Here is a 19,801-nt window from a genome sequence, read left to right as displayed (position 1 = left end):
ATCTATACGTTTCATTATCCTCGTAGACATCAATTCAAATAATGTATTAAAAAAAATCGGCGCAATTACTTAATAGCCAAAATTTCAATACAAAAGTTTATGAAATTCACAAATTTGCTTTTGAATATTAATGCTATCATTTTGAATGCTTTGTTTTGAAATTTAATCATAAAGTTAAAATAAATACTGTTAAACTTTAATAGACATCAAAATCAGATAGCTTCTGCGCGCATAATAATGTATTCGATGCATTTTCGAAATTATAAATTCTTTTTGTTAGTATAAATTATAATTTCGAAATTTATTATACATTAAATATATGTTTTTTAAATTTGAAATAAATAACGAACAACAATAAGATATTAGAATCTGAGATTCAATTACGGGAAAATTCAAAATTTCCGTGTGACATAACACTGCGGACGATTGCAATATCACACGTGAGTTTGAATCTTGCAATTCAATCTCAGGTTTCGATTCGTAACTGCAATGTGTCGTCGAATCCGGGCTTTATATACTCACATCGATTGATGTCTCCAGCATTGAAAAAAAAAGAATCGAAATAATAGCAGAGAAGTGATGTCAAGTTTTATCGGATTTTGGTGTAGCAATAACATATAAAAAAGATAGGTATATCAATTCAGGATTATTTCACAAGTTTTACATACTCAATTCTCATATTGACAGCAATAAATCATAAATATTTACAGTTTATTTTACATGTATTATGAAACTTTATATGTATTTTTATATGTATGTATTTGTGATATAGGCACACATTTAGTGATACTTAAAAGTCTTTTTAAAAACTCTTTCCTTTAACGTAATATTAGTTAAGAATAAATGAAAAAAGTTAATTTTTACTATATCATTTTAATAATTTAAAAGATTATAGAAAAATGTTAATTGTTCGAAAGATGTACTTATATAAATGTTTTAGAGCAGTATAGATTTTTCGTATTTGATTCTTCTTCGTCCATTTTATAAATATCACATTAATAGCTACTCGTATCTGCTACCAAGATCTCAGTAAAACGTAGCATTCCGTCTTAAGCTTTCAGTAAAGTTCTTTAATCTTGTTAAAGCTTTCTATCGGTCCAACGGATTCGTAATACATGAACGGAATTTACCGATTTCTTTTCCATGATTAACACAAGTTCTGTTTTTATTTCGCAGACTCGGAATACGAGGAAGAGCAAACACCGAGATACAGGCCAGACTCCTTAGCGAGCCTCTGTCGAGCGACCAGATTCACAGAAGCTGAACTGAAGAGAATATATCGCGGCTTCAAGGCTGAATGTCCTACGGGAGTCGTCAGGGAAGATACTTTCAAGTGCATCTATTCGCAATTTTTTCCCCAAGGAGGTGAGATCAGATTTTTTAAATAATAATTTTATTGTTGTAGCAATTATTGCATATTATAGAAAATGATAAGTCTTTTTAATAATAATATAATAATTGAATAATAATACAAAATTTTTAAACTACAATATATTGAATACGATTTTTTATTTTCCTAGTTTTTAATAAATAACAGAGACTATTTAGCTAGCTGTTACATACATTTCACCGTTTAAAACTCTAATGAAAAAGAAAGTAACAATATCATATTTTTACGTAGTATGCGAATTTCTTTCGAGCCAGCCGAATGGAATTTTTCTCTTACAAAAAATGCGACTATATATTGTGTCACGAAATAGATGCCATATGAGGAGAACATTTTACGATGCAGCTCAGTATTTTAAATGCATGTATATTTCTGATTATTGTAAAAAGTCATATTTCGAGAACATCAAAAAATTTATAAAATAATATACAATATAACATTTATTACTTACATTTGTGATTGTACTTCGACATATTATTCTTTTCAAGTACGTGTGTTTTTAACAAATACAAAGATTTTTCTCTAATGCGAAAAAACTTCTCGGGAACTAAAGAGATGTTTATTTTACCAAAAGAACGACGATAAGTATAGCGTTCGGTTTATTTATTCGCCGCGCATTTATTCGCATTTAAATTTCCTCGGTGCCACGGCATTGGGGATGCGTCGAAAAGCATCAGCATGAAGAGGGAAAGAGAACAATCCAACAACCAGGATAACTGCGGCCCTTCACTGAACGCGGTTGCAGTAGCCATGGCAACGAACTCCCCAGATCAAAGTGGCACTGCGTTTCAAATGTTCGCTTTTATCCACCCGCGTGAGAGATATGGTTATCCATGACTACGCGCGTTCCGCGCATTAACACGATGAAATTCGCATTTTCGGAAACTACACCTGTCGCATCGCATTTTAACTAAAATCAATTAACTTCATCATGATGTGAGAACATTAAATATGACAACTACCAAATATTTGTTACAAATTCCTTTACGATTAATAAATTGTTTGTTTAATTGTTTCAAATAATTTATTGTATGGTAACTATCAATCCAATATTTTCCAATTTCCGTTTTATTAAAAAATTAAAATAATTTTGAAAACTAATCTGTAATGTAAATAAAAAACGAAACATTAAACTTTTCAAAGCAATTGTAAAAGCTCTACAATAGCGTAAGATGTTTAAAGTTTCTTACCATCGAATTTCATATTCGTAGCGTCGATTGATATCATGATTTGTTTGCCGCCTGACGTAAAAGGAGGGTCGAACGTAAATTTACGATCGATCAAGCTCAAAATCCTTGAAAAAAGATATCTCCGAATAGACGACAGTTCAGGTATCCGTCTATCTTCAACGCCTACTATTTTACAATTTACAACAATTTATAGTCCCCTTTACCGGAAAGCATTGTACCGACAAGAGAAAATAAATACGATACTATCAAAAACTTTTCTAGAAGAATATCAACGGTATTTCTTAAAAAATATTTACAAATTTTCTCTGTAAATGTTCTCATTCAAAATTTTTCCTTTAAAAAGAAAGAACAAAGTAGACAATCGAAACACTTTTCACTTCTTTTAAATTGCAGGCGGAAACATTCTGCCAGTTTATTTATTGCGCGTTAATTAAATATAAATCGAGCAGTTGGGCAAGCAAGGACAATACAAAACAGCAGCATGGTCATTAAATTAAAGGTTTCAATTAGACTCCCATTTGTAATGCTGCTTTAAATAGTTTGCCCACCGAAACTTTTGTAAGCCATGTTTATTTTAAAGAAGAAAAATCGAAATAGTTTTCAACTGTGGGTTTTATTGCATATACGAGATATATAACAAATATTAATTATCATATCTTGAAAATTATAAAGATTATAGTCTCTTCTCTCTTTATCTCTCGTCTATTTATAATGTGCTTTTTATAAGTGAAATTTCCTAAAGGAATTATTTTAAGAAGTAGTCATAAAAGTTATCGAAATAAATGGTCGATGAGACTTTTCTTAGCACCCAGTCTTTTATCAGGGGTAGACATGTTTATACTTATCTAAAACCTCTCCGGCAAAACCCAAGAGAGTAGTCGAAACTCGCGCGTGCAGTTCAACGCGTAAAATTTATACCTCTGATATCGAATACGAGGTCGACGCAATAAAGGAACATTACGGAGATCTGCCTCGACAGTCAAAAGTCGAATAGGTGAATTATGGCATTACGATAAATCTTACTCCACCGAGATAACGATTCACGATTCGTATTCGTTAGTTCAAACAGAAGCAGAGCAATTCGCTTGCTTCCTATGCTTGCTCGATGTATTTTCAAAATAATACATCTCTCACTTACGTCTTGAGATTTGCGTATAGCTATATGTATACGTGTTTTAAAATATAGATGAAGGTTTATGTGTGGTGTGTGTGTATGTGAAAAAATAGCTGGAATATATCAGAAAAATAAATTTAATATCATATGAGAATTTATTCTATCTCTTTCTAAAACATTATATAAATGTAGAAAAAAAATTAACGATATTACAATAAAATATAATTTATATAATAGTAACATTTGTATAAGAATAGTTAAGGACAAAATATTACAAATTGCGATAAATAAAGTATAAAAATTTAGAAATTAATATAGTCATACTGTATTTAATATCTTTTATTTATGTATGAAGAATATTCTCTTAACAACTAGAGATAATTTCAAACATATTATGCATTATCTTAAATAACGCTTTATTTTTGTTCAACTATACACACACACACACACACACACACACACACACACACGCACGCACACACACGCGCGCGCGCACACACATGTATATATATGTATGTGTGCATACACACGATCGAACATAACTTTATACGTTATGCATGCAGGATTTGTAGCTATATATGACTCAAGGTGTGAAATACGTGACCCTTCACCCGGAGATTGCAACTTCGCAATTCTCCGAGGACGTTCCGATAGTAGTTGTGTTTGCAAAGTACGGCTTATCTTCCTTAACAGTGACATGCAACAGAAAATCTTATTAGATTCTATAATCAACAAAATATATATAAAATTATCTTAATGATACGTTTGTATAAAAAAATAAATATTTTTGTATCATACAAATAAAATTTATTCTAATCAAATTAAATAATTCAATTTATATCGAAGTATAATTTTATCTCTTTCATATTATAAGAAAAAATTAAAGATTAACTTTCAACGAGATACAATTTTTAATACAATTTTAAATATAATTTTTTTAAGTATTTTTTAGAAAAGTACAAAATATCTTACACAAAAATTAAATTAAAAAATAGGAATTTTTACATAGAAAGAACGGTTTTCCTAAAGTATTTAAAATTTTAGATATGTCAGAAATTCTTGAGATTTTTACGTAATTACTTTGATAGTTCAACAAAGTTATTTTTAGATTCGTATCTAGCTAAATTTTTAGATACTTCAGCAAAATTGTTCTTTCCGTGTATATAATAATTCATTATATGTTATAGTATCTTCAATATCTTTTGTACACACTTGTTCAAATATAAATATACTAACTTACTTTTAATAAGAGTTATATTTTAATAAGAGAGTTATAAACCATGAGCTCTTTCAGGTAAAGAAAATTGATTTTCAAATTTCGCATTGCTCTACGAGTGAGAATGTTTTCCACGAGCACGTAGTTCGCAAACGTTCCCGAACTTAGATGAGTTAATATACTTTATGTCCCGGTCTTTCGTGATAAGCTTTCGATGACGTAACTTAGTATGTCTGAAGGATAATGGGAACTGCTACAAATTTTCAAGTGAATCCTTTTGATGAGAACCTAGAGAATCTAGATCTAAAGTTCTCATTTAAATAGAAAATTAGAATTTGACATTTATCTCTCTGCCGCATATTCTGAAATATCTCTCTTATTATAAGACACTTTTCAATTACTGTTATTTACATAGTAGGAGCCACAAAGATTTAAGTAATCAAACGTAAGAACCTGGAAAAAAATGTTATATGGACATATTTTATATATAGTTATATCGTTTTATATTTTTATATATAGTTATACCGTTTTATTTTAATTGCCTCAGACAAAAATCTCGAAAAATATAGAAAATATGAAAAAATGTTTCAGACAAAAGTATGATTTTGAGGGGGTATAAGCCGGTGTCATTAATTCGACCTTGAATAATTGTTTGAAGGTCACATAAAGGTCACTTTTAATTTCGAAACCATACAACTTTTGTCTGAAATATTTTTTCATATCTTTCACATTTTTCGAGATATTTGCCTGGGCAATTGAAATGAAACATACGTCTATATTATAATTATAAGATATGAAACATTTTTTTCCCAGACAGTAAGGGAATTAATGTTGGATTTGCTACTGCTACGTTGTAGCCTTATAGTCTTTATGTGATTGGTCAATTCGTTTACTGTTTACGTTTTACTGTTTAAGTTTTTTGTATGCCATAGCCTCTTAATACATAGTAATATTTCAAATTCTTTCTTTCTAGTAGAATATTGATTAACTCAATAATTTTTGCTATCTAATAAAAATTTTGACATTCAATATGATAACACTTATACAATATGGCTTAATGTTTTTTTTTTAAAAACAGTAATTTCCATAAATTTTTGATAGTATCATCTTTGTAACATCTTTGTAACATTTAACAAATATAGATTTTTAAATCCGCAATTAAAAATTATTTTCTTCGAAATGGCTATATGCATGCTGTATTTAGAACAATGGCGGCAAGACATTGCTGCTTTAAAAAATAGTTTCGTCCAATTTCTTTGTAAAATTATTATATAATAAATCTCATTGGGAACAGCAAAAGGAATATTTGCAATTGACACAGTACGGATATATATGACGTGATCATTTTTGTGTGTGTGACCTGTATAAATCATCGTTTTAGATTTGAAGTATTCATGTTATTTCAACTGGAAGTTATTAACACACATCGATGGATATTCAGTTTACGAGTCATCTATAGATTCGACGGACTTTGTAGAGTTTGTTTAAATCTACTGCGTGTATATATATTATATATATATATATTTTTTTTTGTGTGTATATATATATGTGTGTGTGTGTGTGTGTGTGTGTGTATATATATATATATATATATATATATAATATATTATGTATATAGGCAGATTGAAATGAATTTTACATTAAAGATACACTTCAGTTTCTTAACGAAATCAATATCGAAATGTACTCTAGTTTCAATAATGTCGAACCAATGAAGAAATTCAAGTATTGCTTATTTGATGTGAATACCTCTTCATGAAATACAAATTCTTTATCTTGAATCAACACTATTCGAATTGTTCAATTTTTAATTAAAAAATATTTTGCGTATAATTTATATGTAGCGCTTATATCTTGAAAAAGCTCAGTTATTTCTAGGAATAATTATATACAAACAAATGTTAAAACTGATATGTTAGATAATGTATGGATACAATTACTATGACAATATGGAGGCTTCTCAAATATTATATCGATTTGTATTCATGTCAATTATTAATAGAATATAATGTTTCATTATTTTTAACTAATTGTTATTTCGACAAAAATAAAAGAATAGATGTACATTTATAATAAATAATATAAAAATATGTAAAGAAATAATTTAAATATTTGTTTTTACAGCCAATACAAGCCAGTACGCTCATTACGTTTTTAATACTTTGGACCAGGATCACAGCGGGCTTCTTAGTTTCGAGGTAAGTTTATGCATTGCATATATGAAATTTAATCATCTAACGAACGTTAATAAAACGATTGTATTGCACATAATAATAACTGTATATATCTCATAGTTTTGCAACGCAAAGTGACAGTTGATCCTTTTTTCTGCATAATTGCCTTTTTCTTTGTTTCAGAAGAGATCGTTTTGCATATTACTTTCAAAGTTGTTAGCATGCATAAAATCACTATCAATCTCACACTTTATATTTAGCTCTTCAGGTCAATGTAATGCAGATTAATATTATAGTTCTTGAAGCAAGACGTGTATCGCGTTATAAATCTCGTAAAATGCACGCTATGAAAGTTGCAAAATAATCATACACAGTTCTACATTATTTACAGTTCTAAGTATTTATGACTTTGTTAAAGTTTACGTGAATAATTGGAAATGTTTATTGCACAAAACATCTGTTTTTTTCATCCAAAACTCTTTTAATATCATTTTTTTTAAACTTTTTGTTATTAATATTGATAAACTTTCTGATATCTAAAAATATAGAAATACAAAGAAAAATCTTTTGTCCAATTCTCTACTTTCTCAAAAATGTATTATTTATTGCATTTACAGAAATCAGTTAAACTATACAATACTCAATCACATTTATCGTATATGCGACTAGCGATATAATTAGCACATTAAATATGCAATTAAATAAAAGAGAGAAAATCGTGATGTAATTAACGCCTGATTTTATACCATTGAATATTTAGCCAGGTTTAATTACTGAATATTAGAATTATATAATACACTGATTGATTGATACTTTTAATTTTAAAAAGAATTTGCATAAAATACGTAATAGATATTGCAACAATTTTATTACATTATTTAATTTCTTTATTTAACATTCTTTTATTAATGAAATTTCATTATTGCTGCTATTATAATTATCTATATATTCACAGATATAATTAAAAATCTAACACATGTTATATTCTAAATAAATATACGTTACAGACTAAGTTAATTATACGTAATGATACGAGCATCCAACATTGTTTATTTAATTACATTTATCAAGTAACAGTTCAATCATTCACCAGTATTTGATTTCAAGTGCTAAAATCAATTTAAGGATGAATACAATACGAATTCGCTATCGAAAGATATCAAAGTTTTCGAAAGTAATAAAGATAAGAGAGAAAGGTAAGAGAGAAAGAGTGAAAAAGAGAGAGAGAGTTGTCGTAGAATAATTATTAGATAATGCAATTGTCTTCCGGATCACTGAAGTGGAATTGTGCTTTGTCTAATTGAAACTGTGCCTCTACTTCCTTGGAAAATCATTAGATTCAATGTAACCCTTTAATCTTTTTTTTTTACACGTGATAAGATTCTTACGTTAACCTTTGATATTCAGTCGTGCTTAATTAAGTTAACCTAGCGGAATCTCTGTTGGCAGACGTGTTCCCTATTGAGCAGTATGCGACAAACTTTCAGTATAGTTTTCATTAGTGTTATACAGTAGGGGACTGTAACGATGAAAAGTTAGCGCGAATATATTTAAGGACTGCATACAAGTTGTTATCACACGTGCTTTAATCTCGGACTAATTTTCACGTCGACACCAGGATTGATTACAGCACATTATTTGCTCAAAAATATTATATAAGAGATTCCATATGTTGATAATTTTTCTAACAAATTGACAAAATATACAAAAAACACTTATTTTTTTTATTGAAAAGAAAAAAGAAATTTATCTTAAATGTTCTATATTACAAACGTGTAATATTTTGATATTTAGATATATTATTCGCGATTGCGAAATAAGTTTTATAAAAAAGAGTAAAAATTGTTATCTAATTTTCTTTGCAAACCAATGACAAACACGAAATCGTGTTTGATATAATCTAGAGATTTTTCTAATTCTAGAAATATATTAGTCTCCATATTTCCATATTATAACATACACATTTATCTTCTTCCATTTCCTGAATTTTATTTGTAATATTACTTGACATACAAAGGCTTCTGTCACGACTTAAATCACATTATATGTTCGCGTTCTAAGATCTGCAAGCGCGCGAAAGAAGCATTACTATTCTTCTTTTCTCAAGATAATACTTTGCTGGAGTGCACTCGCTCTCGACGTGTGGGCAACAGGACCTCTTCCATCTTCGAGATTCCTTCGGCTCTCTCTTATTCTTCCTCTCCGTCCACTTATCACTCTCTTTGAATGACGACGAGAAATCCGTGATCATAAGATTTAATCGTACTGGGATCGAAAAATGCACGTGTATTTTTATCGTTTAAAAAAAATACGTCATTGTAAAACGAAAGTTTTTATTTTCAGTTCACATTTTTTTAATTTAGCGATTTTAAGGCGGTTAATTAATATATATAAGTACTAGTCCTAAAATTTCTCAATTTAATATAATATAATATTTTTGAAAATGTAGAATTAATAAAATTCATGTGGAAAATTTGTGCATAATGCACAAAATAAATTAAGCAACAATTACGAACAACGTGAAAATATATATTATTATATGTTTCCTGCGAGCATAAATACATATTTCATGTTTGCAGTAATAAACAGTTGTTCGCTATTAAATTTCTTACTTTCATAATGAACAATTGCACAACTAGAATTTTTTTTAGTTTTTGTCAGTATATGTATATGTTTCAATCGTATGTTTGTGCATGACCCATATGATAAAAGTAAAGTTAAAATGATAAACTGCAGCGACGACGAAAATTGTCTGACTAACGTGCAACGTAGTAAAAAAGAAGTATTACGTTGGCATTTGTGTGAAAAAAAAATGCGTGTTTATACTGTGAGTAAAACTGCTTCAAGGAAAGAAGAACGAGATAGAAGAACGAGTGTCACCGGAACTTTTAATTAACTATGATATTTTTCACAAAGCTCTCTCTTTTTTTAATATAATTCATTCTGCAGCGGATTTCTCTCATCCTCCTTACTTTCTAACGTTGCAACATTCCCTGCGGATATAGTGATTTAATCAAGCGGCCTTCATAGAATCTTAAAAGCTAATTGCGATTCAATTTTGCGAATTTATCTACATATTTTATAAGATAAGCAATATTTACGTTAGTACGATCAATTACGGTGCGCATAAGTAATGTGCTTTATTTATCATAAGACATCATATATTGATAACGTCGTGTATCATAATAAATGATTTTATCGATGCAATCATAACTTTACACAAAAATCGAGAATATTTTTGTAATATATATGTCATAAAAATTTTTTAAGAAATAGACAATTTGCATTTGACGCAAAATAGACAATTTGTATTTGTCTTATTACTTATCTACAATTCTATATGAATTGATAAATCAAATGAGAATATAAATGATTTAAAGAAATCTTTATTTTGTTTAATTGAAAATTTTATTAACTAACTTCATTTAAACGTTTTGGGATTTTTTTTATTACAAAAAAGTTTACGCATAAAGCTGTTTGACTTATGATACTTGATTTTTAAAAATAGATGTCAAGTTCTTTTTTACAATTAACTTAAAAAGTTAACTAAACAAGCTAATTAGTTAATGAAAAGTTTTATTAAAGAGTACTTCAACCGATGGTGATTAAAAGTTGTGATACTTGCAGTTAAAATCATTTGCATGTTCTCTGATTACATGTGGATTTGTGCCAAGCAGTTGAAAAGCATTTTCGTGTGAAACGTTGAAATATCTGTCAAACACAATTCCATTTAAATTCATTAATATGAAAATTGAAGGATGAGAATAAAATGGAACAGAATTCATTGATTTTAGAGTTTATCACTTAAAGATACTAAATAGATTCTAAATAGAATAATAGATCTCTCTGTTGTAAAAATTATTTTTATTCTATTCGAGAAAACTATGTCATATGAGAAATTTGTGAAAAAATGTAATAGCACTTTTATATATATTGAATTAGATTAATAACATAATAAATGAGAAATTATATATGCGATAAATGAAAACGAACGTGTAATCTCTACAAATAATTTTGCAATGTAACTTATTTATGCCTACGATATATGAACAAACAGCATACTACATTAATTAAGCTTTATCACATTTGTATCTAACATAATAAAACGTTCCCAAGTTATACTTATTTCTAAAATAAAAGCTTTTATATTTTAGTAAAACCGACAAAATTAATTTATTTCTAACTTTTAATGACATAGCTATTCTTCTGAAAAATGGAATGACTGTGATTGGTCAGTTTCATAACATCGATGTTATAACTTTGGCATAAATTAAACCGTGTAAACGTAGTCAATGTCTGTAAACATGGAAACAAATCTATATTTGTTCCAGTTAAACATCATCCAAGAAGCTTATTTTCAACATAAAATTTGATGATTTTGAAATAGTATACAGATCGTGATAAAGATTCATTATCTTGAAAAGCCCTTACGAAAATAAAATCTTGTAAAGGTTATAAATATTAACGGTATTGTGTTTTCTTCAAACTATAATATACATATATATATTTTAATTAAAATTTTCAAAATACATAAAACAACATTAATGAATATAACTACAATACAATTGAAGAGTTAACTATATATTTCTTTAAACAACTTTATTATTTGATTGAAAATTAAATATTATATGATATTTTATATTATAACTTGAAAATAACAAAGCGCCTTACCAGTCCGAGTGTTAAAATGTTGAATTACTATATAATATACAATCACTTAAATTGAATTAATTTTCAGAAATATTACGTTTCCAATCATATTATTTTATATTATTATCTATAATTTCTTTATCTATAATTTATTATCTATTATTTCGAATAATGTTTCGCTAATTTTAAGTACTGTAATATAAAGTTTAATATTTAAAACTTGAAAAATAATAAATCAAATGCCAATTTGAGCTAATATTGGTTATTAGTGTGTATTTTTATAACATTTATTCAAAGTGAATATTAAACGTATATACATTTCGACCTACGGTCAAGGTCCTCTTCAGTACAAAAAATATATTAACAAAATTACATAATGATAACGCATACGAGTATAAACTATTATAATAACATATAAAATGCGAGAAAAACCGTGGTGATGATGATGTCCAAGTTAATCTTGGTCATTAAATTACTGTCAAGATTGAACTGTTTCTATAAGATTTGTACATGTTCCATTAGACTGTTCCATTTAATGAAACAAAATTTAAAGATATTAGACACGACATAACTGTTTGACAGTTGTAAACGTGTCTAATATCTTTAAATTTTGTTTCATTAAATGGAAGTCTAATGAAACATGTACAATAGTCTAATGAAACATGTACAACAAATCTTATAGAAACAGTTCAATCTTGATAGTTATTTAACTTAGTAATTTATATATAATGATCAAGATTAATTCGAACATCATCACCACCATGGTTTTTCTCGCATTTTATATATTATTAGTTTATACTCGTATGCGCTATCATTATGTAATTTTGTTAATATATTTTTTATACTGAAGAGGACCTTGACCGTAAGTCGAAACATATATAAGTTTAATATTCATTTTGAATAAATGGTATAAAAATACACACTAATAAGGGTTGGCTCAAATTGGCATTTGATTTATTATTTTTTAGAATTTTCTTTAAAAGAGCCTATTGATTTTATTATTTTTAAAGTTTAAAGTTAAGATATAAAAATTATCATTGAAGTCAAAATAGTTATTTTAGAATTAGTCTTATTACAATTTTCTTTTAAGAAATTATTTAATTTTACTAAATGTTATTCTTAAGCACTTGTTTTATAAAATTATTATTTTTCATGAAAACTAATAGTTGGTTTTTTAATGTAAAAAATAAATATATTTTATATAAAAAATAAATATATTTCTAATTTTCTATAATAGTAGACAATGCAAATTTTATTGGTATAGTGCGTACTTATCTTTTAAACATATAGCAAGCAATACTTAATAAATTAAATTTTTAGCTGTCGTGTCGATGAATGCAGGATCGCTTTGATGTGAGCGATAAGACAGCTCGGAATGCGGTAGCAGTTAATAAAAAACGATCACCATGTTATGTTTGCGTCGGTAATGATATGAAATACAGTATAAGATATCAAAATTGTAATAAATTTTGTGTCATAATATATTTCTTTCATATATCAAGTGTATAAGATACTCAAAAGAGATAAAGAATATGTTGTTCAAAATGTGTTATTATATATAATTCCTTCTTAAAACTAGTTTGCAATAGAAATTCTATTATCAAAATGATCCTGCATTCATCTTTCTCATCCATCGAAAACTATTCGCCTTCCGAGGGTTAATAGGTATGGCATATATGTATAAGTAACTCTATATGTTGCAGTCTCGAAAATTTCGAAAGTATAAGTTTTTAAAAACAATCATATATATTATATAAGTTAAATACATACTTATAAAGAATGGTCGCTGCAATTTTTAAATTGCATTGAGTTCCTTTATTATTCGTAATTCTTGATTAATTCAGTAGAATTCTGTTGCCGTTTCCTGACTCCACATAATCACAGCGACCTGGATCAACAATCGATATTTATTCGGACTGTTTCATTGTTTGGATGGTCAAGACTAGGTCAGCCATAATATAAACACGCTCGTATAATTGCAAACTTCGATTTCCTATCACTGTAATGGTTGCATATCGTATATTAAACGTATAATCTTTACATTTCTGTGCATGTCGATACGTGATACATGTAACAACTGACTTATCTGTAATATGAGTTCATAAGAATTCTACAATTATAAAGAATATATATATATATATATATATGTAAGTAAATTAACATTATAGAACATAATAACATGTGGCAACAAAGGCTGTAAAAAAATATTTTTTCAATAAAAAGTTTCTTGAAAAATGAAAAGTTTGATTTCAACATACATGGAAATATACTCTATACACTACATGGACAATATACATGAAAATACATGGCAAAAAACGACACGGGGCAAATAAAATCCTGGATTTTGACTGTAAGTAAGATTAAGTGATGTCAAATATGATGTATGTCAGGGTTTAGACCTTCTATGGTATATAAAAGAATTTATACAACATTTGGCGCGCGCGATTTTCTACTTTCCCTATACTACGTCATTGTTTCGCTTTGTTTTAAGATGCTAGCCTATATTTTAAAGTTTTTTTTCGAATTGGTATTAAAAAAGATAGAGATCAATACCGCTCAAAAGTATTTTTTACGCCTATATTTTATATCTTTTATATATATTTATATATATATATATATATGCCTAAACTTTCCTCTAATTCTATTATATTCCGTTTATTTATATTTTCTTTATTACAAATGTAACAGATCTCAAAAAACACGATTTTTTAGTTATGATCATAAATAACTTAAAGAAACATTACCCTAATAATAATCAAAAAGTTAATTAATTTAGTTTTATTAAAAAACTGTCAGAACTTGAAAAGAATGATTTTTTAAGGATTACGAAAATGACAAAAATGATATTTAATTACCTGAAATATATATTCTCTTTGTCGATATCATTCGATTACTAAGCGATTTTCTGTCAAGTTAAATAATAGTTTTTCCTTTTCTAAGGAGTTTAATTTTTTTAGTTGTGTTACTTTTAAATAAGATAATGTTATGTAGAATGTAAAATTTTAAGCTATTAAATATTATTATTAAATTTAACATATAGAAGATTACTCTTTAAAACTTTTAGGAATGAATTTTATTCTGAAGGATGAAATCTGACTCTTAAAGATAGAAAATTGAGCCACTTTTGAAAAAGAGTGGTTCAATTTTCACTCTTTAGAGTAAGATTCCATTCCAAAGAATTTAGAGAGTAAGAAAGAAAATTAAAATACACTCTTCTTCATTTAATTAAGAAAAATGAAATGGGCAAATATATCTGAGCGGGGTAATATAATAAACATGTTTAAATAAAAATAGATAAAAATTTCTTAAATTAGTATATCGCAGTATATACCCCGCTCAGATATATCCCGCTCATATATATATATCCTTTCATATATATATATATATATATATATATATATACATATACATATATGAAATACTTTAAAATGTCTTCTCTTAAATTGTATGTATTAAATTGTATTATAATAATTCTTGAGTAACCTAATTCTATGTAAAGTATATATTTATCATATTTTTTATATAAATGTTTAAAAATATATTATTAATTAACATCAATTATTAATATACTGTACAATGATTAATACAATTTGTCATTTAGTACGTAAAAAGAGAAGTTATCTAATATTATTAAAAAAATTATTTTATATAAAAACGATTAGCTGCAAGAATATTTAAAAAAAATTTTTTTATACTTCTATATTACACAGTTAACATTTTTTTGCGTATTCTTTTTTAATAAATGATAATCTTATATTATTAGTAATATAGTAGAATATATCAATGTTAGTTATTATTATATGAGAAAAACAGAAATTGTTTTAATCTAGATAAATTTTTTTTTATTTTATTCCGATCTCAGCTTTAAGCTTTGTTAACGTTATTCCACGTCAACTTTTATTTTGTCCTCTCATCTGACTTTATTTTATTCTTTGTGGCTGCCTAATACAATTTGCTGGACTAACAGTTTTAGTAAATACGCTTTTTGATCTCAGAGGTATTAAGAGATAAAGTCGTGGATAATACATGTAATTTTCCACAATCTAAAGACAACATTCATTATTTTAATAATTATTAATATAGTACTTATTTTCTTAACTTTTCTACTTTGTTTTATTATTGAAGTTTATTTTTTGCCGTAATTACATCTTTGCTTATTGCATTTAAGATTAACTTGTATAACATAAAAGATAAAATAATTAAATTTTTCAATATTTTTTTATTTGTTTACATGTATACTATTTCATTGACATTGTGTTTTCTTTTATTGAAATCAAAACCTGAAATCAAAGCCAAATGTAATTAGTAAAGTGGTTTCTTCCATAAATCGCTCGTTCGAAACAGCCCTGAGAAATTATCGCGAATGGAATCCGCAATATCATTTCGCATAATTGCATACAAACTTTATTGCAAGATTAATTAAAATTTTATATTCAAAGGAAAGCATTTAAATGTGTTAAGACAAAGATAGATATTCTATTCAATTCAATTTCTGCTTAATTCCCTAGTTCTACTGTTTTTTCACTCGCTCTGCTTCTAACAGATAATTAAAATCTGTCGTGCGAAGTTTAATTAATTGTAGGGTCTATTACAAACGAAAGCGCAAACATCAGACTCGCTATTACGTCTTACTGCGCGCTATATAGACTACCCCAAAATGTGCGAATGTGACAATACGCTAATGAATTTCTCACTCCATGACGAACTTGAGTTAGTATAAGTAGTACAACAGAACCAGGTCGCAATTCTGTTCTATCTTATAACCACATTCGAAATTCTAGACAAATTTCCATAGTAATTGTACTAGAAATGGACGTAGCTCCACCAGTCTTGCTCGTATTACTTACGGCTTTACTTACGCATCTTGTGTGTCTGTATCTCATATGATATTCGTAAACTTCTCACAGTTTCACGCTCACACGCGTACATATTATACGAAATGAAATTTCGACATTGCAACTTAGCTGACTGATAGCATAATTTGTCTCCTATGAGGCGACTCATTACACGCTGTTGCCATTATTTGCCCAATTACCGCACGATTAAATTTAACATCCTCCTATGTCTAAATTGCTTTTGTACGAGCGAGAGACCTATTTCCCTGAAATAGCGGTTGTCCAATCTTTCTTATTGCGACGCTCTTTTTGCATGACGAAATTTGCATGAACGCGTTGCCGCGACGTTAATGTAAATGGAAAAATGCGCTCAGTAATCAAGCTTGTGCTTTTATCTACTAATACTATGATTTAAAAAATATATATATATTATTATTACACCTATGATTTCAATTAACTATATTAACTTTTTCAAAATATACATTGAAGAAAAAAAGAGTGCTGATTAAAATATATAAATTTATTTATTTATTTATCTGATTCTTAAAACTTCTACATGATTGTAATAAATTTTTTTATATATTTTTTTTATTAGTGTTTATTTAAACATTTATGAGATGGTTCAGCTCTAAAAACAAAAAGCATCAAGTACATATAATAGCAAAAATAATAATGCTTCTTAATAAACATATACATAGAACTATCATATCTTTTGATCTTATAATAATTTAGTAACAGGTGTTGCAAGTTGCATAATCAACGTGACCACAAATCTCGTGCGGTATGTGCCCACATCTATACGTTTCATTCTAATTGTAAGTTCGACGCCGCACCATTATTCAGTCGACAGACAAAGACTAAAGTTTACCCCATTCTAATAGTAGCGTTGTTCGCGTTCAATTATTACACAATTAAATGCAACTCTAATTATCTTTACATGAAAATATAATTGCTTTGTTCACATACGATATTCTAGAGGAATAGAAGAAGAGAATTAAAAATAAGTGAAGCGTGTCATGTGTGAGAAATAGGTACATTATAATGCAGCTCGCGAGCGTTATATACATATCTCATAGATTTATAAGCATATACCACCAAATATTTTATGATGACATACCACTGCTACGATCAATGTTTTATGTTTTAGGATTTTGTTACGGGTTTGAGTATACTTGCTCGTGGCTCGATAGATGAAAAACTTCGTTGGACGTTTTCTCTTTACGATATCAACGGCGACGGATGTATCACGAGGGAGGAGATGACGGACATTGTGACTGCCGTATATGAGCTGATGGGAAAATTTTCTGATCCCAACTTGGACCGTGAGGGTGTACGCGAGAAAGTGGATCGTATGTTTCAGGTAGAAAAATGAAAATAGATCTTCAAATCATTCGCTATTAAAAAGATTCAAAAATTTCACTTGATATATATTCCAAGTGTTAGCAGATAACAATATTACAGTCTTTCCAAAACTATTTCCACTCGGAAACAAAATCAAATAAACATGTACTTAATTGTAATTTATTAAAGAAGATTGAGTTAAAAATATCAGTCGATTTGGAGCATCGGACAAGTGTGATATTTAAATTAATGAATCTCGTATCTATTTCAAACGTGACTGTCGATAATCTGTTCACTTCAGCGAAAGAAAACGAGCGTCTGCGGAGAGTGCATCTGTGAGACAGGAACGAGCCTTTCTTTTTAGAAGCTGTCACATTGTTAGCTACGGATGACAATGCCCGCAGTGCACTCGGTCTTTTCACCTATATCTCCGCCACTACAAGCGAAAAAAGAAGCAACCTATTTTACAGAGACAATTTACGCGGATGACGTGTCTTCTGCCTGCCCAATACACGCTTTGTCAATCCTATGACAAATGAAGTTCAAAGAGTTAACGTTTTTAGGATATGATGCACAGAATTGTGCTGACAATCGAATTGCGTATTCGCCTTCGTAAAACAATTATGTTGTAAAATACGCGATAAATGCCAACCAATATAAAAAGTTCAAAGAACATGTAGATCTCCAATTTTACCTGTTACAAAAAAATTGTATAATAGTATAATCCGTTAAACGTAAAAATAAAGCTTTAAAGAAATAGCGCGGTAACAAATACATTGCTGATCTTATTTTACCCGGACACGAATTACGATTACATGAAATTAATAAATAATATTTTATATAATTATTTGACTCTGCTATTAGAAGAAAAGTTTTAAATTGATAACTTCTTTCGTAATCTATTATCGACTGACATAAGCTGTCAGAATCCTAGATCCTCATCTTGGATTCTATGTAGTCAGGCTCCATTGATATGTTTTCTACGCTCTTGTTGATGTTGAAAGGAAATGTAAATTCGACAGTAAAGGCGACACGGCCAGAAAGGGTAAACGCCTTGTTTAGCGTTGCTACTTTTGAAACACACTGATACGCGTGTACACACTCGTGGTCGTGTATGCGGCAATCGCGACAGCATAAGAGAGATAGGATTAGACTTCAACATGAAACTCCAACTTGAAACCGCAGTATATGTGCGCACCTTACGTTTATATATATACGCGGATAGTTTAAATTCTAATTGCCTGTGGTCTCAGTTCCTCAAAGACCCCCCAAGGGCTTTTCTCAAGGAACCGCGTCAGCTTCTCAATCTAACTTGCAGCTCCCGCGTTCTGACACACGTTATATAATAAACATGACACTCGAAGAGTTTTAATTACTTTCACATGCTGAACTTTTAAAAAAAAAGTAGAAAAATTAATCTCTCTCTTTGAGAATGCACTATTGGCAGATTAATTGAAAACTTGAAAAAGAAGCTTTGTGCTTACAACAAAGTGCTAGTTTACAAGATTTTTTATGTAGAGTATATGAAGACTTTCTGTTTCTAGGATAATTTTCGATACTAAGCCAGAATCTGTCATTGAAATATTTTTATTAGGTCTGGTTTTTGAGATATAAGAAAAGGTATTCTTTCCAATAGTGTATATAGTGACGTTTTATTGAAATTAGAAAACAAATCAGAAATGTTGAGTATTTAATTTTTGTTTCTTATGTGACTTTGAATCGGTTTCATATACTATAGATCTAGCAATAACCGATTAGCATATTTTATTCCAATATCCCTAATAATAATATTTCTCAATTATTATCAAATCCTGGTGGAAATATTCCCTTTGCTCATTATTTGTTTTACCTCAATTATTCGGAAAAAAAATACTTTAAAATTAAAAAAATAATA

At 28.4% G+C, this 19,801-nt stretch overlaps 1 protein-coding gene across 1 annotated transcript in view; it reads left to right on the top strand.

The window, feature by feature from the left end:
• The window catches only part of LOC108748268 (Kv channel-interacting protein 4-like), a 33,676-nt gene that overhangs the window by 8,643 nt on the left and 5,232 nt on the right, over window positions 1-19,801 (top strand). The window contains exons 3-5 of the mRNA XM_018486312.1: window positions 1,177-1,365; window positions 7,032-7,105; window positions 17,714-17,926. Coding sequence (XP_018341814.1) covers window positions 1,177-1,365; window positions 7,032-7,105; window positions 17,714-17,926 — 476 coding nt within the window. The remainder of the gene's footprint in view (window positions 1-1,176; window positions 1,366-7,031; window positions 7,106-17,713; window positions 17,927-19,801) is intronic.

Source organism: Trachymyrmex septentrionalis, unplaced genomic scaffold (assembly GCF_001594115.1).
Source record: "Trachymyrmex septentrionalis isolate Tsep2-gDNA-1 unplaced genomic scaffold, Tsep1.0 scaffold22, whole genome shotgun sequence".
NCBI classification, from domain to species: domain Eukaryota; kingdom Metazoa; phylum Arthropoda; class Insecta; order Hymenoptera; family Formicidae; genus Trachymyrmex; species Trachymyrmex septentrionalis.
Note: the sequence above shows the minus strand (reverse complement) of the source record. Positions and strands in the feature narration are given on the sequence as shown.